The sequence below is a fragment of the Nycticebus coucang genome, chromosome 1 (assembly GCF_027406575.1).
Source record: "Nycticebus coucang isolate mNycCou1 chromosome 1, mNycCou1.pri, whole genome shotgun sequence".
NCBI lineage: Eukaryota > Metazoa > Chordata > Mammalia > Primates > Lorisidae > Nycticebus > Nycticebus coucang.
In genome coordinates, this window is record NC_069780.1 from 161,979,853 (window position 1) to 162,000,086 (window position 20,234).

Below are 20,234 nucleotides of genomic sequence, written 5' to 3' on the forward strand. Positions count from 1 at the left end.
TCTGCTCTAATTTTGGTTATTTCTTTTCTTCTACTGGGTTTGGAGTTGGAATGTTCTTCCAACTCCTCTTTGGAGTTGCTTGAGATGTCCCATTAAGTTGTTGACTTCCTCTCTTTCCATTCTCTTGAGGAAAGCTTGCAATGCTATAAATTTCCCTCTTACAACTGCCTTTGTGGTATCCCAGAGGTTCTGATGATTCATGTCTTCATTGTCATTTTGTTCCAAAAATTTGGCAATTTACTTCTTAATCTCATCTCTGACCCAGCTATCATTCAGCATAAGGTTATTTAACTTCCATGTTTTTGCATGAGTATGCAGATTCCTGTTGTTACTGAGTTCAACTTTTATTCCATGGTGGTCTGAGAAGATGCAAGGAATAATTTCTATTCCTTTAAATTTACTGAGGTTAGACTTGTGACCTAAGATGTGATCAATTTTGGAGTAAGTTCCGTGGGCTGATGAGAAGTATGTATATTCAGTTTTCTTGGGATGAAATGTTCTGTAAAATGAAATGTTCTGCTAAATCCAAATGTTGGATGGTTCGGTTTAAATCTAAAATTTCTTTGCTCAGCTTCTTATTGGAGGATGGATCCAACACTGCCAAAGGAGTATTGAAATCTCTGACTATTATGGAGCTGGAGGAAATCAAGTTGCTCATGTGTCTTAGAGTTTCTCTTATAAATTGAGGTGCATTCTGATTGGGTACATAAGTATTAATAATTAAAATCTCATCATATTGAATATTACCCTTAACAAATATGAAGTGACCATTCTTATCCTTCCTTACTTTTGTTGATTTAAAGCCTATTGTGTCTGCAAATAGAATTGCAACACCTACTTTTTTCTGATTACCATTTGCCTGAAATACGGACGACCATCCTTTCACCCTGAGTCTATATTTATCTTTTAAGGTAAGATGTGACTCTTGTATGCAACAAATATCTGGCATGAGATTTTGTATCCAGTCAGCTAACCTGTGCCTCTTTAGAGGACAGTTTAAGCCGTTCACATTAATGGAAAATATTGATAAGTCTGGAAAAATTTTGGGTATCGAGTTTTTTGAAAGTCCAGTGGACATTTTTAATCCTTTCACCACTGTGGAAGTTGGAGTTTGATCAAAAGTTTCTGAGTGAGTTTACTTTTGTGATAGAGGATTGGGCTGGTCATTATGGAGAATAGGTCTGAGAATATCCTGAAGAGCTGATTTGGTTTTGGCAAATTTCTTCAACATATGAATGTCATTAAAGTGTTTAATTTCTCCATCATAAATGAAACTCGGTTTACCTGGATACAGGATCCGGGGTTGAAAGTTATTTTGCTATAGGAGATTAAAAGTCAATGACCACCCTCTTCTGTCTTGAAAAGTTTCAGCAGAGAGATCTGCAGTCATTCTAATAGTCTTCCCATTGTACGTAATGGATTTCTTACGTCTGGCTGCTTTCAGAATTTTCTCCTTCATATTAACTTTAGTGAAGTTAATTATGATATGCATGGGGGATGTCTTATTCAGATTGAGTTGTGCTGGTGTTCTGAAACTGTCTGCTATCTGAATTTCAGAATCTCTAGCCATGTCTGGAAAATTCTCTTACATAATTTCATGGAGAAGGGCCTCTGTGCCTTGCAAGGCCACTTCATCACTTTCAGGGATTCCAATGAGGTGGATATTAGCCTTCTTTGAATTATCACAGAAATCTCTGAGAGAATGATCTGTTTTTGCTCTCCATTTTTCTTCCTCTTTGAGAGTTTGGGAGCATTCAAAGCTTTGTCTTCAGTGTCAGAAATCCTTTCTTGTGCTTGCTCCACTCTGTTACTGAGGGATTCTACTGTATTTTTAAGATCTTTGAGGGCTGCAAATTCTTGCTTCAGTGTGTCAAAATATTTGGTGGTTTTGTCTTTAAATTCATTAAATTCTTGAGACAACTTTTGAATTTCTCCTCGAATTTCTAATTCCGACTTTTCAATTGCTGCTTGAATTTCTAATTCCAAGTTTTCCTCCCTTCTATTAGTCTTGTTTGCAATCCAAATTCTGAATTCGATTTCTGACATCTTGGCCAGCTATTTATGAATGGGATCTTCAGTTACATCTGCCTTATCTTTCCTTCGGGGGGTTGATCTATACTGGTTATTCATGTTACCAGAGTTTTTCCACTGATTCCGCCCCATGATTATTTTACACCATTTGATTTTTCCCCTGGAGCTTTGTCAAGGACCCGTACAGTGCTATGGCCTGATAAACTGGGCACTTATTTGGTGTGGTGGGGCTAAGTGGTTCTGTCTTGTTTTCAGCTGGTCTCTGTTTGACCCTAGTGAAACAATTACTCTGGGTTGAAGTCTCAGCTATGGAGCAATACCAGCAATTAAGTCACCCCATACCCCACAGGCAACCATTGGAAAAGGAAAATCAAACCTTCCTACAACCACTCACCCAGGGCACCACTTGAATAGTCCTCGGGCGATTGGCTCAGTTCAAAATTGTCTTAGTCAGCACCTGTCTCAGGTGGGAGAGTTCAATTGTCTTAGTTAGCACCTGTCTCAGGTAGGAGAGTTTAAAAGGTCTCTGGCAACTGGATCACAGGGGTCTGGTGACAACTCAGATATGACTTGCTCCGGTACTCCATGAAGTCAGGAGGACCCACCCAGCAAATAGATTAGTCTGGGAAGAATGATGCCTCCTTCCCCACCTTGCACCTCTGTCACGCCCAATCACTGATAGCCCCGCAGGGCTGTGAACCAGATGCCTCTAGTGAACAGATACTCCAGGGGGTTGCACCTGCCTGAATCACAAGGAAATCTATATCTGCTCAGCCAGGCTGCTACACTCTGCCTCTATCCAGCAAGGGAAGGTAAGGCCTGACAACCTCGGGAGCTTGATGGAGGCTGGGGGGTGTTCACTTAGTTCCAGCCCCGCCCCTGATTGATGTTACTAACAGAATAGAACAGAACAACTTTGCGGGAATTTGTTTCTGTCCCTGCTAAATTCCCTTGCAGAAGAGAACCTGTTTTGAGTTCCCAGAGCCTGTGCCTCAGGCCCTGTCTTTGCTTCTGCAGGTTTGTATTCGGTTAGCTGTCAGTTCTAGCCTCCTGCCTTCCTTTGTCTATAGGTTGACGATCCCCTGAGGGCCGGGTGCATCTTAGGCTCAGTAAAGTGGTCCTCTGGGTCAGTCCCGCACTGGGAATTTCCCGGCTCTGCGCACGAATTTTCTAGTCCCCACTCTCCACCCAGGCCGGTACTGCCTCAGGCAAACCCTTTATTCACAGGGCTTGTATTTCCATACCAGATCTGTTCTGCAGTGGTTGTGACCTGAGAAGATGCCCAGCCTCCTCTGGTTGCCCAGGGAGGCAGGGGGTGTGGCTTCAAAACATCCGGGAGTGAGCCCTATTGTTGCCAAAATTGGCTGCTGCTCTGTGCCTCCGGGTACCGCCACTCTGGTGTGGTTCCCTCTCAGCCAACCGTCCTCTCCTTACTCCCATGCCGCAGAATCAGCACTGACCAGCTGCAGTCTAGGCCCTGTCCACACCCCTCGAGAAATCACCCAAGAATCTGGACTCCTGGGGGACAGGCCTCTAGACCTCTGAGTGAGAGTGGAGGGGAGTGCTGGGAGCTCGGAATTGCAGGTAGAGAATATATACAGTTTTATGCCTGGCAGGAGAATGCCGTGGCCCCCTAGTAGGGGAGGTAGGTCCAGTTTTTAAAGGGTCTCTCCCATGGAGTGTAGTGGGAGGTTCTTTGAACTCTGCTCATTTGTTTTTGGGGCACTCCAAGCCGTTCTCATGGGGGAGAGGACTCCCGTCTGTTTGGTGATGGATTTGTACCTTTTGTTTGTATCCTTGGGGTCATAGCTCGCCTCAGTGGGGTTGATGTGCGTTCTTCAACCTTCTCTCTTGGTGCAGCTCTAATCCACCGGGTTACTTGCTAAATTTCTGTTCTTTAACTCTCCTTCTGTATGGGAGCCTCTGTGGAAAGCTGGCTTCAGTCAGCCATCTTGTCTCTGTGCCCCCCCCCATGTGGAAAGTATTTATCAGGGAATAATCTCAGGCAGTCCTCCCAGCAACTCTGCAAGGTCAGCATGCCCTTTCACAGATGAAAAAGTGAAGGGCATGAAAATTTTGCAATGTTCCCCAAATGATGGCAGAGTCAATGAGATACAGACATGGTATTCAAATCCAGGTCTCCAACACCACAGAGTCACTGCTCTTTACAGCCTCCATATCTTCTGGCTTCTTCTTTCATTGGATTGCACTTTCTCTACAATGATTATAAGCACTTGCCAGCTCTTAGAAGTACGGTAAATTCTGGCACCTGATTATAATGGAATATCATTAAAATTATAAGTAAAGAAAGTAACCAAGATATAAAAACCATAGAATGAAGAAAAACAGACAAGAGAACTATGACCACAAATCCTCTCTACCCAAAGGTAAGAGGTAATGACACTAATGAAAAAGACTAATGAAGAAGACACTAATGAAGAAAACTTATGAAAAAGACTAATGAAGACTAAGATTTTTTCATTAGTGTCATTACCTCTTACTTTTGGGTAGAAAGGATTTGTGATGAATGAAGTACAGAGTACCTTCAGGATCCTAGAGTTACCAAATGAATTTGTTGTGCTTGTCCTGGCTGAATTGGCAACCAACTATGGTATGGCAGGAACACTGTCCATATTTTTCTTAGGAAAGGACCACCCCTAATTGTTTAAAACCTAAATGGGAGAAAATGATAAAAAAAAAAAAAGAGAGAGAGTATCTTTATCTTCTGCTGCACTAAAACACTTATTGCATCCATGCACAGGGCTAAGGGCTGGGAAACAAGATCCTATGCAAATGGAAACAAAAAGAACATGGCAGCTGCAATTCTCATCACTGATGCCATTCTTCTGAAAGCAACAAAAGTAAAAACTGAGAAAGACTGACATATATTGGTCAAGGGAGCAATTTAACAGGAAGATATATCGATCCTCAATATTTATGGACCCACCTTAGATGCTCCAAGATTCATCAAGCAAATTCTACTGGACCTTAACAAAATGCATAACAATAATGCTGTAATTTCCAGGGACTTCAACACTCCACTAACAGAACTGACCAGATCCTCCAAGCAGAAATAACAAAGATGCTTTGGACTTAAACATCGCTCTAAAACAAATGGGCTTAGCAGACATTTACATAACATTCCACCCCAATACTATCAAATATACCTTCTTCTCATTGGCTTATGAATCACTCTTCAAGATTAGTCACATCCTAGGCCACAAAACATGCCTCAACAAATTTTAAAAAATAGAAATTATACCATGCATCTTTAAAGACCACAGTGGAATAAAAATATAAAACAATTCCAACAGAAACACTCATCCCTATACAAAGTCATGGAAACTATCCAACTTATTGCTCAGTAATAGGTGGGTAAAGGACGAGATAAAGGCAAAACCCAAAAGATTTTTTGAATTAAATAATGATGGGGACACTAGCTATCGAAACCTGCAGGATACTGCAAAAGCAGTCCTGAGAGGAAAATTTATTGCCCTAAATGCTCATATCCAGAAATCACAAAGAAAACGAATCAACAATCTATTGAACCACCTCAAGGAACTGGAAAAAGAAGAGAAAACCAATCCAAAACCCAGCAGAATAAAAGAAATAACCAAGATTAGATCAGAGCTAAATTAAATCAAGAATGAAAGAACCATACAAAAGATTAATGAGACAAAAAGATGATTCTTTGAAAAGATTAACAAAATTGATAATCCTTTAACCAGATTAATCAGAAACAAAAAGTAAGGTCTCTAATAAGCTCAACTGAAAATGAAACAAGTGTAATAACAACAGATAACATAGATATTCAAATATCACCACTGAATACTATAAAAATCTCTGTGCCCATAAATATAAAAATGTGGAGGCAATGAACAAATTCCTGGATTTACACTACCAGTTTAAACTCAGCCAAGAAGAGAACTTCTGAGCTGACCAACATCAAGCACCAAAATTGAAGCAACAATAAAAATTCTTCCAACAAAAAGTCCCAGATTAGATGGATTTTTATCAGAATTGACCAAACCTTCAAAGAAGAACATGTACCCACATTGCAGAATCTATTCCACAACATTAAGAAGGAATGACAGCCCTGCCACCCCCAACTCATTCTATGAACCAAATATCACCTTAGTACCAAAGCCAGGAAAGAAACTAAAAGAAGAAGAGGAGGAGGAGGAGGAAGAGAAGGAGAAAAAGAAGAGGAAGAGGAAGAAGAAGAAGAAGAAGAAGAAGAAGAGGAGGAGGAGGAGGAGGAGGAGGAGGAGGAGGAGGAGGAGGAGGAGGAGGAGGAGGAGGAGGAGGAGGAGGAGGAGGAGGAGGAGGAGGAGGAGGAGGAGGAGGAGGAGGAGGAGGAGGAGGAGGAGGAGGAGGAGGAGGAGGAGGAGGAGGAGGAGGAGGAGGAGGAGGAGGAGGAGGAGGAGGAGGAGGAGAAGAAGAAGAAGAAGAAGAAGAAGAAGAAGAAGAAGAAGAAGACTACAAACCAATATGTCTATTGAATGTAAATATAAAAATTCTCAATAAAATCCTAGAAAACAGAATTCAAATTCATCATGACTAAGTAGACTTCATCCCTTGGATGCAAGGCTGGTTCAACATACACAAATCTATAAATGTAATTCACCACATAAACAGAGTAAAAACAAAGACCATATGATCCTCTGAATAGATGCAGAAAAAGCAAAACTCAGCACACTTTTATGGTAAGAACACTTAAGAAAACAGGCATAGAAGGGGAATCTCTTAAAATGATAAAAGCCATATATGACAAACCCACAGCCAACATCATTTGGATGGAGAAAAATTGAAAGCATTTCCTGCTTAGAAATGGAACCAAATAAGAATGCCCGCTGTTACCACTACTATTCAGTATAGTCCTGGAAGTTCTAGCAAGAGCAATTAGACAAGAGAAAAACATCAAGGGTATCCGAAGGGGAATAGAAGAGATCAAACTATCACTCTTTGCTGATGTTATGATCTTATACCTAGAAAACCCCAAGGATCCAACCAAGAGACTCCTTGAATTGATAAATAAATATAGCAATATGATAGGATACAAAATCACTGTGCACAGATCAGTAGCTTTCATATATGCCAACAACAGCGAAACTAAGAATAAAATAAAGACTTAATACTCTTCATAGTAGCATCAAAGAAAAATGAAATACCTTGGAATATATTTAACAAAGGAGGTCAAGGATCTCTACAGGGAAAAACTTACGTAACACTGAGAAAAGAAACTGCAGAGGATATTAACTGATGGAAAAACATACTGTACTCATGGATTGCTAGAATCAATATTGTTAAAATGTCTATGCTTCCTAAGTTGATGGAGAAAAATTGAAAGCATTCCTGCAGGATACTGCAAAAGCAGTCCTGAAAGGAAAATTCATTGCCTTAAATGCCCACATCCTGCACAGAATCTGCAAATCAGATTCCTTTTAAAACTCCTTTTAAAATTCCTTTTAAAACATCATATTTTGCAGATCTTAGAAAAATAGCTCTATGCCTTGTGTGAAATCAGAAAAGATCCCCAATAGCCAACGCAATCATATAAAATAAGAGCAAATATGAAGGCATCATTTTATCAGACTTCAGGCTATACTACAAGGCTATTTGGATTAAAACAGCATGATACTGACATAAAAATAGAGACATATACATCAGAGCAGAGAATCTAGCTATGAAATCAATCTTGCATTGCCATCTGATCTTTGACAAAGCGGAAAACATCATACACTGAGGAAACAAATCCCTATTTAATATATGATGCTGGAAGAACTGGTTAGCCACACGTAAAAGACTGAAATAGGATGAATACCTGTCACCATTCAGAAAAGTTAGCTTTTGGTGGATAACAGATTTAAACCTAAGTTGTGAAATTATAAAAATTCCAGAAGAAATTGTGGGAAAAACTTATATAGATATTGGCCTAGGAAAATAATTTATGAAGAAGAGCCCACTGGCAATCACAGCAGCAACAAAAATAAATAAATGGGCTCTGATCAAGTTAAAAGGTTTCTGCACAACTAATAACAGTCAGTAAAGCAAACAGACAAGGTACAGAAATATTTGCATGCTAAATATCTGATAAAGGACTGATTACAAGAATCTAAAAATAATTCAAGGAAATCAACGAGAAAATATCAAACATCCCTTTAGATATTGGTCAAGAGACATGAACAGAAACTTCTATTTTGACAATAGACTAATGACAAAAAAAAAAAAAGAAAGAAAGAAAAAACACCCATTATCTCTAATCATCAGGAAAATGCAAATCAAAACCACATTGAAATGCCACCTAACTCTAGTTGGAATGGTTCATAATAAAGTCCAAAAGCAACAGATACTGACATGGATGTGGAAAGAAAGGAATACTCATACCTTGTTGGTGGTACTGCAAACTAGTTCAACCTCTATGGAAAGTGATGTGGAGATTTGTTAAAGAAATTAAAATAGACCTATCTTTTGATCCTATAAACCCAAAGGAAAAAAAGTCATTTATGAGAAAAACATTTGCACCCAAATGTTCATAGCAGCACAATTCACAATCAAAAAAATTTGGAAACAACCCACATGCCCATCAATAAATGAATGGATTAATAAATTATGGTATATGTACACCATGGAATACTATTTAGCCATTAAAAAAGATGGAGATCTAGTATCTTTCATAACAAAAGATAAAAACATCAAATAAATAATTCTGGATGGAATTCAGAACCTTTCTTCTAAGTGAAGTATCACAAGAAGGGAAAAATAAACACTAAATGTTCCCAATACAATAAATTGGAACTAACTGATCAACACCTGTATGGTTACATAAAAGCAAATCTCAATGAAAACCAAGTCAAGAGGAGGGGAAGAAGGGGATGGGTAAATTCCCACCCAACAGATACATTGAATAGGTACAACTGTACACTTTCTGGGTGAAGGACACACCAATAACTTAAGTAGACCAAAGCAAATTATGTAATTAAAATGTGTGTACCCCTATAATATTCTGAAATTTAAAAAAATAAACAAAAGAAAAAGAATCTACAGAGAACATGCCCTGGAATTCCCAGGAAGAAGCCTCAGCAATGCAGATGGAGGCTGCTTGGGTGATTCCGGAGCCCTGGATTCTCTTTTAACTGAGCCAGCAGGTGACACTGCCTTCTCTCAGTCCAAGTTTCACTCTAAAAACATCAGAATAAATAATTTCTGAAAGTCCTTCCACTTCTTATATACCCTAAAACTACTCATTTGTAATATTTAAAAGCCCATCTTCTCAAGAATATCATTTTTACCTATCATCTAAGCCTTTTAAATTTCATTTTGCCCATTTCCTCTGGTTCTGTCATCAATGAAGGTAATATTTTTGTATGAAATATATTGAGATTTACTACATGCTTGAACATCACCTGAGTATTTTAAGATTATCGTTTTATTTAACCTCCACAGAAACCCTATTTAGTAAGTAACATTTTCCCTCCATTTTACAGATGAGAACATTGAGGATTAGAAAGATTTAACTGCTTACCTTTGGTCACACAGCTGTAAGAGTCAAGACTGTCATCTGTGACCTCATTTGACTCAAAGACCTAAGTGGCTATACTAGATTAACCACTTTTCAATACTTCTTACTATCCCTACCTATTACAAAGTTACTATCCTACCAAATTAATCTAAGTGGTCTTTTGTCCTAAAGCAACTTTTTGACTGACTGCCTAAAGAAAAGGTCTAAAAGGCCTAAAAAAGGCCTAAAATTTGATAGGCATCCATCCATCCATTCGTCCTGCCATACCTAGTCATTCAATCAATTAGCAAATAAGCAGATTTTGTGCTGTCTACTTCAGATACTTAGATTAACAAGACATCTTCTCTTCTCTCATGTCATTTATAAGCCAATAGAAGAAACACAGAAACACACACACACACACACACACACACACACAGAGAAAAAGATTACAGTAAAGTATAGCAGGAGATTCTCAAGGAAATCAGGAGTTTGGAGGGAATGTGATGAGCCAATAAATGACCAGCTCTAAAGCTAACACACACAGGGGCTTTTCCAGAGTATTCCGTGTATGTGAGGTGTTCATGAAGAATGAACTATGAATTTTCTTTGTCATTTAATGAAATGGGTGGCATGAAGGCTAAAAAAAATATATTATTATTTAATGCATTTAATACAAATATATGCATTAGTGCCCCAAATTGTATTTTTGCAGGGCCCAGACCTTTTTTAAATTTTATTGAAGTTAAACACAGATACAGAAAATCATACAAATCAGAAATGTACAGGTTGATGAGTTACTACAAAATGAACTTATGGCCACCACTTAAGAAGTGGAAGGTTATTGGTGTCCAGAGGCCTATTTCATGTTTCCTTCTAAGAGTAACCATAATCCTGACTTCTAACACCATTAGCACTATTAGTTTTGCCTGTTTGTGAGATTCATACATGTTGTACTGTGCAGCTATAACCCATTTTTATTCATATGTGCTATGTCTATACTATATTTTTCCATTCTACTGATTAGCAGATATTTAAAATATGTTCTGTTTGACACTATTATCAAAACAAAAAGCAAATATGAACACTTTTGTACAAGTCTTTTACAGGTGCCTATATGTACATTTACCTAATGCCTATATACCTAAGTCTGGAATTGCTGGATCATATGGAATGTATATTCAACCAAAGAGTTTTTCAATCCATTTACACTAATTCACAATCCCACTAGCAATATGTGAGAATACCAGCTGTACCTTAGTCTTGTCAGCATTTGGCATGGTCTGTCTTAAATTTTAGCCATTCTGAATAGTATGTAGTAGTTTCTCATTATGGTTTTAATTTGCATTTCATTAATATGGCTGGACACTTTTTATATATTTATTTGATACAGTTGTAAGATTGCATAGAAATTATTACACATTGGTTAATCATCACTATCTTCTCAAATTATTTTATGGTCCTTCCCATCCTTACGTTTTTCTCAATCTGTTGTTGTATTTTTTAATATAGCCCTTGAGAAGTTCAGCAAGGCCATTTACAAGTATGTCAACCACTGGAGAGATTTCCCCTATCCCAGACTGGATGCCAACCGACTGTCTGACAAAATCTTCATGCTGTTCCGGTATATAATGGAGAGATGGGCACCCCTGGCCTCATCTGTGCATGTGAGTGGGGCCTCAAGACACCTCAAGCTGCATGTCCCCCCACCCCACCCGGCCCACACACACACACACACACACAAGCTGGTTGAAATTCTTTTTCTCTTCATGACATGATATTTCAGTTCAATTCTTTTGGTTGCTATTAGTTGTATTTTATGTGGTTTATTGACTCTTCTATTTTTCCTATATATTTTAAATCACTCTTTATACATTTTTTTCAAAAAATATTTATTGAATCTCTAGGATATCTGCCCCCAGGTGCTGGGGATATAATAGAGATTAAACAGACCAAATTTCCCACATTCACGAAACTGACATCCCAATGTTCAGAGAGAAAAATAAATAAAACAAAATGAGTAAAAAATAGAAAATGTTAGCCATTTCATGTCTCATAAGTCATAACCCATATTAAAGCTGAATCTCTAATCAGGAAAAACAGCAAGCCACAGAAATCTCCTGAGTCTGCAAATATCATGATTAATAAAATATCATCTAAAGACTGTACTTGGCTGCTCCAAAATACTGCAATGCCTTATAGGACACAGATAGCTAAGTACATTCACATATGTCTTGCTTTAAAAGTTCATTCACCTTATCTTTCATAATTGCAATAATTTTTGTTATGTAGGCTAAATTATTTTCTATTTAGGTCTCTTCATTGCTGTATTATAAAAGGTTTAACATTTATCACCTTCTCTAGTTCAGTTTCTTTTCTATACTTTAAAATTACTGAAGCATTTATTATTGTAGCATCCTAGGGAAGTTAAATCATTAGCAAACGTGGAGCCTTTAAAACACTCTGTAAAAGTCTTTTCTTTGAGGCACCTAGAAAACAAAATTCAATGCATCCATTTGATGGCTGCCATCCTTGCTTCCCCCAGGAAAGGCCAGGCGAGTGAGTGAGAAGGTACACAAGTGATAATGGAGCACAGAGAGGGAAGCATTTCCCTCCGGGGGTGAGCTGCAACATTGGGATGAAGTCTTGTGGCCCATGAAGCTGCTCACCACAGGGAAGATGCTCTCCTTAAAGAGACAATTAAACCTACTGAAGCATAGGCTGGAAAAGTGATGGCATGTACACTGGGGTGAGCGCAGAGGGAGCAGAGAAGAGGAGATAAAAAGTGAAGAGAAAGCAAATCGGAAAGAGGGTCTTAGCCTCTTCTTTATATGGATAAAGAAGACCTGTAAATGCTACATAGGAATTTGCATTTTTTTTTTTAAGAAATGAGAAACCATTAAAAGGTTTTAAGAAAGAATTTGAATATTGTATCAGCATGATCATTCTACTATCAGCATTAATGATGGATGGGGCATAGGCGTGGATTAAGACAAGACAGTCAGTTAGGAGACTATAAAAACATCTCAGGTCATAAATGGCAAGAAAATCAATTAATATAGTGCCAGTGGTACTGCTCATAGGAGTCAGATGCTGAAGAGTAGAATCAATAGGATTTGTGAATCAATTGATGTTTATAACGAGGGAAATAGAGGCATCAGGGGTGATTCCTGAATTTCCGACTTCAGTAATCTTGAAGTCATTAACTGAGTTGAGAAAATAGGAGGAATATCAAATTTGGATCCATGCAAAATGGATTTAAAGTTGTCACTTTGACCTGAACATCTATGATACATTCAAGTGGAAATAACAGTAGGTTTGGGGAAATTCAGGATTAGATGTAAGAAGAGAAACAAAACTCCACCTAAAAATAATAAGTAGAAAAAAGTAAATAAAAGAAAAAATAGATATATAGATTTGAATATCATTACTATATAAGTGACAACTGAATAAATAGTTCTACATAATGCTGCTTGAAGAAAGTATGTAGAGTGAGAAAGGGCCAAAAATAGATTTCTTGGGGGCATCCAGGAATGCAGGGGAGCAAAGGGAGAATTCATGACAGAGGACTCATGATGGGGAACATGGTACTTTATTATTTTTTTTACTTCAGATTAAAATAAGAGTACAAACAACTAGATTACACATTTGTATTTGTTAGGTAGAGTCCCTCTTGTAGTTGTGGCCTGCACCTAAGAGGTGTGCCATACACCTTTACATTGTGCCCATTAAGTGGGAGCACACCAATCCCCCTCCCTTCTCCCCTCTCCCCACTCTTGCCTTTACTGCTCCTCCCAATTTGAATTGAATTGAGTTTTTGTCTTGTGTGGGCATGTACTACATTGTTTACTAGCTTCTTACTGAATACATTGGATACTTGTTTTTCCATTCTTGTGATACTTCATTAAGAAGAGTTATGTTTCAACTCCTTCCAGGTTAATATGAAAGATGTAAAGCATCCATTTTCTTATGGCTGAATAGTATTCCATGGTATACATATACCACACTTGTTAATCACCTCCTGGGTTGGTGGGCATTTAGGTTGTTTCCACATTCCAGCAATTGTAAATTGAGCTGCAATAAATAATCTAGTGCAAATGTCCTTATGATAAAATAATTTTTTTCTTCTGAATAAACTATTAATGGGATTGTTGGGTCAAATAAGAGGTCTAATTTGAGCTCTTTGAGGATTTGCCATACTTCTGTCCAAAGAAGCTGTATTAGTTTGCAATCTCACCAACAGTGTAAAAGTGTGAATAGGGTACTTTTAAAGGAGTAGAAGAGCCAAACAGAATGAGATATTAGAAATAATGAAAGCAAAAATTTCCAAGAAGCAAAGAAATATCTTCCTAGTCCATTGTTACAGTGCTCAAGAAAAAAAAATCATAACAAGTGTCCATTGCATGAAAATGTGTGGTTTAGAGAACCATCCAGATGATGGTCTTAAATGAAATAAATGGTTATTGTCATCAGCCACTAAGTTTTGAGGTGGTTTGTTGTACAGTAAAACTCAACTGATATAAAAAGTTTATCATATAATATTAGATAGAAAAAGCAGAATATAGAACTATATATTAAAGAATGGTGTCAATTTTTAAAAAATTAAAGTGCATAAAATAGGAAAGACTAAGTCAAATTAATTAAAAAATATTAAAATATACCCAACAGTGGTTATCTATGGGTACTGAGGGTACTATGTTTTTTTTCTTCATCATAGCATTTGTGATTTCTACATTTTTGCAGAGGTTGATCATTTTCTATATCAAATGGAAGCCAGATTATAACAGATTGAAGGGGCGAATGGGAGGTGAGATGTGGAGACAAAGTTAACCATTTCTTCAAAAAAGCTTTGCTCCAGAAGTATCTCAAGAATGGAAGAAAAAGTATCCAATGTACTCAGTCTTACTATAAACCAATTTATAGCTTTCTTATGAAAACTATAACCCAATTATAGCTCTAGAAGAAGAGGAAAAGGGAGAGGGAGGAGTTGGGAGAGGGGAGGATGGGTGGAGGGAGAGTAATTGGTGGGACCACACCTACAGTGCATCTTACAAGGATAGGTGTGAAATTTACTAGGTGTAGAATATAAATGTCTTAACACAATAACTAAGAAAATGCCGTGAAGGCTATGTTAACCAGTTTGATGAAACAGTTCAAATTGTATATAAAACCAGCACATTATACCCCATGATTGCATTAACGTACATAGCCATGATTTAATTTAAAAAAAAAAAAAAAACAACTTTGCTCCAAAGAAAAGAAAAGAGAAACAAAATCAAATGGGGGCTCGGTGCCTGTAGCTCAAGTAGCTAAGGTGCCAGCCACATGCACCAGAGCTGGCAGGTTCAAATCCAGCCCACTCCCGCCAAACAACAAAGACAACTACAACCAAAAAATGGCCAGGTGTTCTGGCAGGTGCCTGTAGTCCCAGCTACTTCAGAGGCTGAGGCAAAAGAATCGCTTAAGCCCAAGAGTTGGAGGTTGTTGTGAGCTGTGATGCCACAGCACTCTACTGAGGGCAACAGCTTGAGACTCTGTCTCAAAAAGAAAAAACATCAAATGGGGATAATAGGGGCTGTCAAGATGTGGCGGAATCAATAAATATTTTTAACATAAGGAAAATTTTAAATTCATTAATATACTGAAAGAAAGTGACTAATAGAGGTTAAACAATAGCAGAGAAGGATCAGTATTGAAATGACTGTCCTTATAAAGAGAGGGGTAGATATGAATACAAATTTTGTCTCATGCAATAATCTTAACCTGAACATTTTTTACAGATTCTAAAGAACCCTTTCTTGGCTGAAAATAGTGAGAAAAAAAATTATGGGGGTGGGGGGTGGAGTGGTGCCTCTAAAGCTCCTGTGCTCTGAAAACATATTAAAAGCATAATGAAGTATTAGAAATAGTATTCATTTGTCACCGTTACAGGCTTTGCTTATCATTAAGGCCTATGGCCCCACAGTGAGCCTGCTGCTACATCGGGAAGACCTCTGTGAATATGCCCTGAGCCAGGTGCCCTGGCTCCTGAGTCAGTATAAAGACAAAGAGATTGATTTCCACATCACTCAGGTAAGAGCCATACCCTAAAGGAACCGAATCAGAGGGTCAATGCTATTAAGTCTCAAAGAGGCCTGAGGCACTTAAACTCCTGTTTGGGCAGTTGAACTTAAACATCTCTTGGGAAAGATGAGGCAGAAAAGAGGTTGTCGTTACGTGATGATGGAAAGCCCAGAAAGGGATTAAGAACCTTTATTTCAAGCTGCTGAGACACTGAACAAGGTAGAGGGGTCAGAAGCATTAAAGAAAACTTGTAACTGTAGGAAGGTTATGCTTTGTTTTCTCACAAAACACAATTATTTGCCTTCCACGTCTGGTGCCAGTGCTTCACTGGCAGCCCCCAGCTAACCTTCGAGAACTTCCATTTCAGAGTCTTAAACAAATATTGACAGCAGTAGTCCTTTACGATGCTGGCCTTCCAAAGAGCTTGAGAAAATCCATCTTTACCCATTTACTCCACCAGGTAAGAAGACCACGCTGTCAAATCTGATTGTTTAACTTTAACTGGCTTTCTATTTTTAACATCCACCCCTGATTCTTCCTTCCCATTCAGATCTGCAGAATTCCTGAACCTCCAGTAAAGGAAAATGAAATTGAAGCCTCAAGCTGTTTCCTCATTTTAGGTAGGACGCAACATCTAGAAGGTTTTAGCAAACATGTCTACACCCGATGATGATGGCAAAGGCACAGGATGTGCAAACTGTCATGTTAGTTGCTTTCTCTCTCTCTCTCTCTCTCTCTCTCTCTCTCTCTCTCTCTCACTCACACACACACACAATGCTTCTTCAGCTCCCAGTTTCTGTGCCTGCCCTTCTCCGCACCAGGAGCACAAGGGGAAGTGTGACAATCATGCCCAGGTGTCCAGAACTGGGCGGGTTTGGGGAGGAGATTTCAGAGAGTTAAAATTGTCAGTTCTCAAACCAGAAAAGTCCCAGGAGAACTGAGATGAGTTAGTGACCCCACAGGTAGGAAATTGCTTCTTTCTTGGTGTTTAAGATTACTTGAAACTGTGTCAAATCCAGAGTCACCTTTTTTCTCCCTGGTCATCTCTGAGTGTCTAAGCCTCATAAGCTATCAGTCATACTCTGTCTCTGTCTTGCACCCACGACCGCCCCGCTTCCTTTCACTCTTTCCCTTTTCTTCCCGCCTTTAGATCACAAGCTCCTCAAAAGTCAGATTAGAATACCCGAATACAGGTTATATGGAAGGTGCCAGGGCCAGGATACAAACTGTGTTCCAACATAGTCTCTGAGGAAGAGACCACAGCAATCTGACACCTCCCACTCCTCTTCCCTCCCCTGGACACTTCATTTCTCCTAGTTCCCTGCATACCATTCTATTATGCATGCCTTATGTATGCAAACCTTTCCATTTCTTTCCTCACTGGCCCCTCTGTCTCTACACTTCCTTCTTCTCCCCCAGCCCCAGCCTAATTCACTGACAGTTTCCAAAAGAAACTCCTCTCCTCCAGCCAGGTTTCCTCAGCCTTCCCTGCAGCTCTCTGGCTGCACAGCTGATAAGGCATCACTCTTCACACATGGTTCTCGCTGTGCCCTGTCTGTGTTTCTTCTCCTTTTCATATAAAAACCCCAGTCATATAGAACTAGGGACCACTGTAATGACTTCATCTTAACTTGATTACATCTGCAAAGACCTCAGTTTCCAAATATGACTATATCCACAGGCATAAACAGAAGTGGCCTAGGTATAGAGCACTCTCTTAGTGACTAAACTGCTTAACTAATTCTGTGATACTAAAGAAGCACAGACATAATAAAGTCAAATTACCAACCAGAGAGCGACTTTAGTAATCTTCGTGACAAAATTCCCCTCTGCCCATTCACAAATATTTTACTTAAGATAAAAATGAGCCCTTCCAACCCCAGTATTTCTTAAATTTGCAGCCCATTCCAACCCTGCAGATCTGCTGGAGTTTTTTGATGAACAAATAAGAAGTAGTAATGAAGACATTCGAATAGGAATCTTGACTTTGTTAAAATCGGCTATCAATGCAGAGGGTAAGCAATGATTCTGAAGACAGAGTTATTTATTTCATGCCAAGAACCAAACTGAAGCCTATGCATTTTCTAAACCTATCCCATGTCTTCTGGATGCTTATATTACATCATGCACAAGTGGGAACTCTGCCTTCTTGGTCTTCTACAATCTACAATCCTTTTCAACAGAGATTTTCTAGTTACCTCTCTTCTTTCATGTTTCTGGATGCACCCCATTGAAAAGAATAAATAGAAATTTTGAGGATCAAATTTAGAATTTAGAAGTTGTAGTAGATAGGTTAAGTGGCCCAATAAGTGGGGTGTTTTGGGATCCCAGAGGGCACAATTGTCTAGAGACTGGTAGATTTAGAAAAAAGCAGAATTTAATGAATTAACCATATTTCATTATTTCCAAGAAACACATACTTTCATAAAATTTAGTGCATCTTACAATTGATAGCATCTTTAATTATAACTGGCCACTATTTTTTCTTTCTTGGTGCAATATAAAATATTGGTGCATCATGAAACTGGTGATATCTTAGATTCAATAAAATATGAGAATCCATTTTTGCATAACATGATACAGTTTTTTTGAAATTCAGTTAGCATTATGATCTATGAAAGAATCAGAAAATAAATATGAAGTAGTCTCACAAAATTTAGCGTTCATCTATCAGGCATGATGTATTGAATCCACTTTATATCCTAACATTTTAAACAAGAATAAACAAATGTAATAGGAAATAAAGGAAGCCCTCACACCCTACATCCTGGAAATTGAATAACATAAGATGTTAAAAACAAGAGATTTTGTAATTATGTCTCACAATTCTAATGGGTTTCCAGCAATTCTAGAACATAATGCACTCCTCTTATGTCTAGTCTTTCAATTTCTCCTTCTATTTTTCAGAGCCCAGATTGAGAGATCACATCATTTCAATTGAAAGAACAGTCAAATTCATCATGGATGACCTCAGTGTAAAAGTAAGAGAATTAAAAGGGATTTTTATTGGGTTGATGGTGGTTTTAGAAATGAATACCATAATTTTGACTTTTTTCAAAATCTACTTATAAGATTGCTTAAAACGAAGTCTGTGACCAATTCCACTTTTAAAAGAGCTCTATCTTATCCACAAAGATTAAAAAACCTCAAGGACTTCACAGTGGAAAAAGAGATTTTTGCCCAGAGCATCATTATGCAAACTCACTTCATAAAGTTTAAAAATTATTTGTTAATCATAAAGCTTATGTATCTTCCTTCAAAAAAGAATAACCCCAAACCTTGTTCTTAGAATAGCCATCTTATTTCTCAACCAAGTAACACCTGGAGCAAGTCTTACACATAGTAGATTGCTCAATATTTCTAGATGATTTGATTAAAGAATTCCAAGTTATAAAACATAAAACTTACAATGGGAAAAATTAAGAAAAATTAGTAATTATTATATTTGTGTAAAAAACACATTTTGTTTGGAATAAACATCTGCACAAAAGCCAAGTGAAGAGGAGAAACGCCTCTAAGAGGCTTAGGTTGCCAGTGACTATGCTTAAAATTACAAAAGCTTTGCAATAAATAACAATGGAATGACTATAAATAAAAGCCAGGCCCGGTAACTGACCAAGCCAATAGATGAATTATGAGAAGAGTTAAGGGTAGAATAAAAGAGCACAGATACTTTAAGGAAGACCAGCTCCCTGTGCAAAAATAGATAGGTGTTCCTCTTTTCCCCTACTTAGGCAGACTCCTCTGTGCCTTCATGCTAATTGCACTGGCCACTAAAGAGCCCCACCTTCCTGTTCAAAATTATTCTTCACTTTCCACCCTTCACTGAAAGACCCATTCACTAAGAGATTGGTTCTTAGCTTTCTATCCTCCAGGGAAATAATCTGACAAAAAAATTAAAACCAAACTATTAGAAATGTTATAACACAAGGTCACAAGACCTCACTCCAAATCCTGGAACCAGATATATTTCAGAATTCATAATTTTCCAGATTTTAGAAAAACATTGTTTAAGAGTAACCCACAATTAACATCCATTAATATATCTGCAAGAAAATGTGTGTACATCCATAATACATTGAATAAGGCTAAAAATAGCTTTAAAACAGTTTGATTCAGGTGGCTCTGCCACCAAATGAGTTGATATCAAATTTAAGAAAAAGAATTCCAGTTTTCAGAGTTGTCTGGATGTTGAAATTGTTCATAAGCGATTGTAGACTCATAGTTCAATGTGCTATCTTCCATTGAGTACCTTTAAAGTGAGGCAGTGCTTTAGTCCAAAGTTACCAACATTTCATAATATATAGTAATACAGGATATGTTTTAGGGAAGCCGGGGAGAAAGATTTTGGCTAAAGAGACCATTTCCAGTGACTCATTCATAACCTATAGTTCACTTCCTGCTCTATCAATTTATGTAAATTGAATATCCCTAATCCAAAAATCAATTTTTTTTAAGTGAGACAGACTCTAACTCAGCCACCCTGAGTAGAGTGCTATGCAACCTCGAGCTCACAGCAACCTCAAGCTCTTAGGCTCAAGTAATCTTGCCTCAGCCTCCCAAGTAGCTGGGATTAAGGGCCGCATCACAGCACCCAGAGACACCCAGCTATTTTTTTAGTAGAGACAAAGTCTGGCTC

At 38.1% G+C, this 20,234-nt stretch overlaps 1 protein-coding gene across 1 annotated transcript in view; it reads left to right on the forward strand.

The window, feature by feature from the left end:
• MROH2B (maestro heat like repeat family member 2B) overlaps positions 1-20,234 on the forward strand; it is a 107,821-nt gene that overhangs the window by 9,636 nt on the left and 77,951 nt on the right. Inside the window, exons 6-11 of the mRNA XM_053598847.1 lie at positions 11,045-11,199; positions 15,464-15,604; positions 15,963-16,055; positions 16,146-16,215; positions 17,497-17,610; positions 18,503-18,576. Of these exons, the coding sequence (XP_053454822.1) occupies positions 11,045-11,199; positions 15,464-15,604; positions 15,963-16,055; positions 16,146-16,215; positions 17,497-17,610; positions 18,503-18,576 (647 nt within the window). The remainder of the gene's footprint in view (positions 1-11,044; positions 11,200-15,463; positions 15,605-15,962; positions 16,056-16,145; positions 16,216-17,496; positions 17,611-18,502; positions 18,577-20,234) is intronic.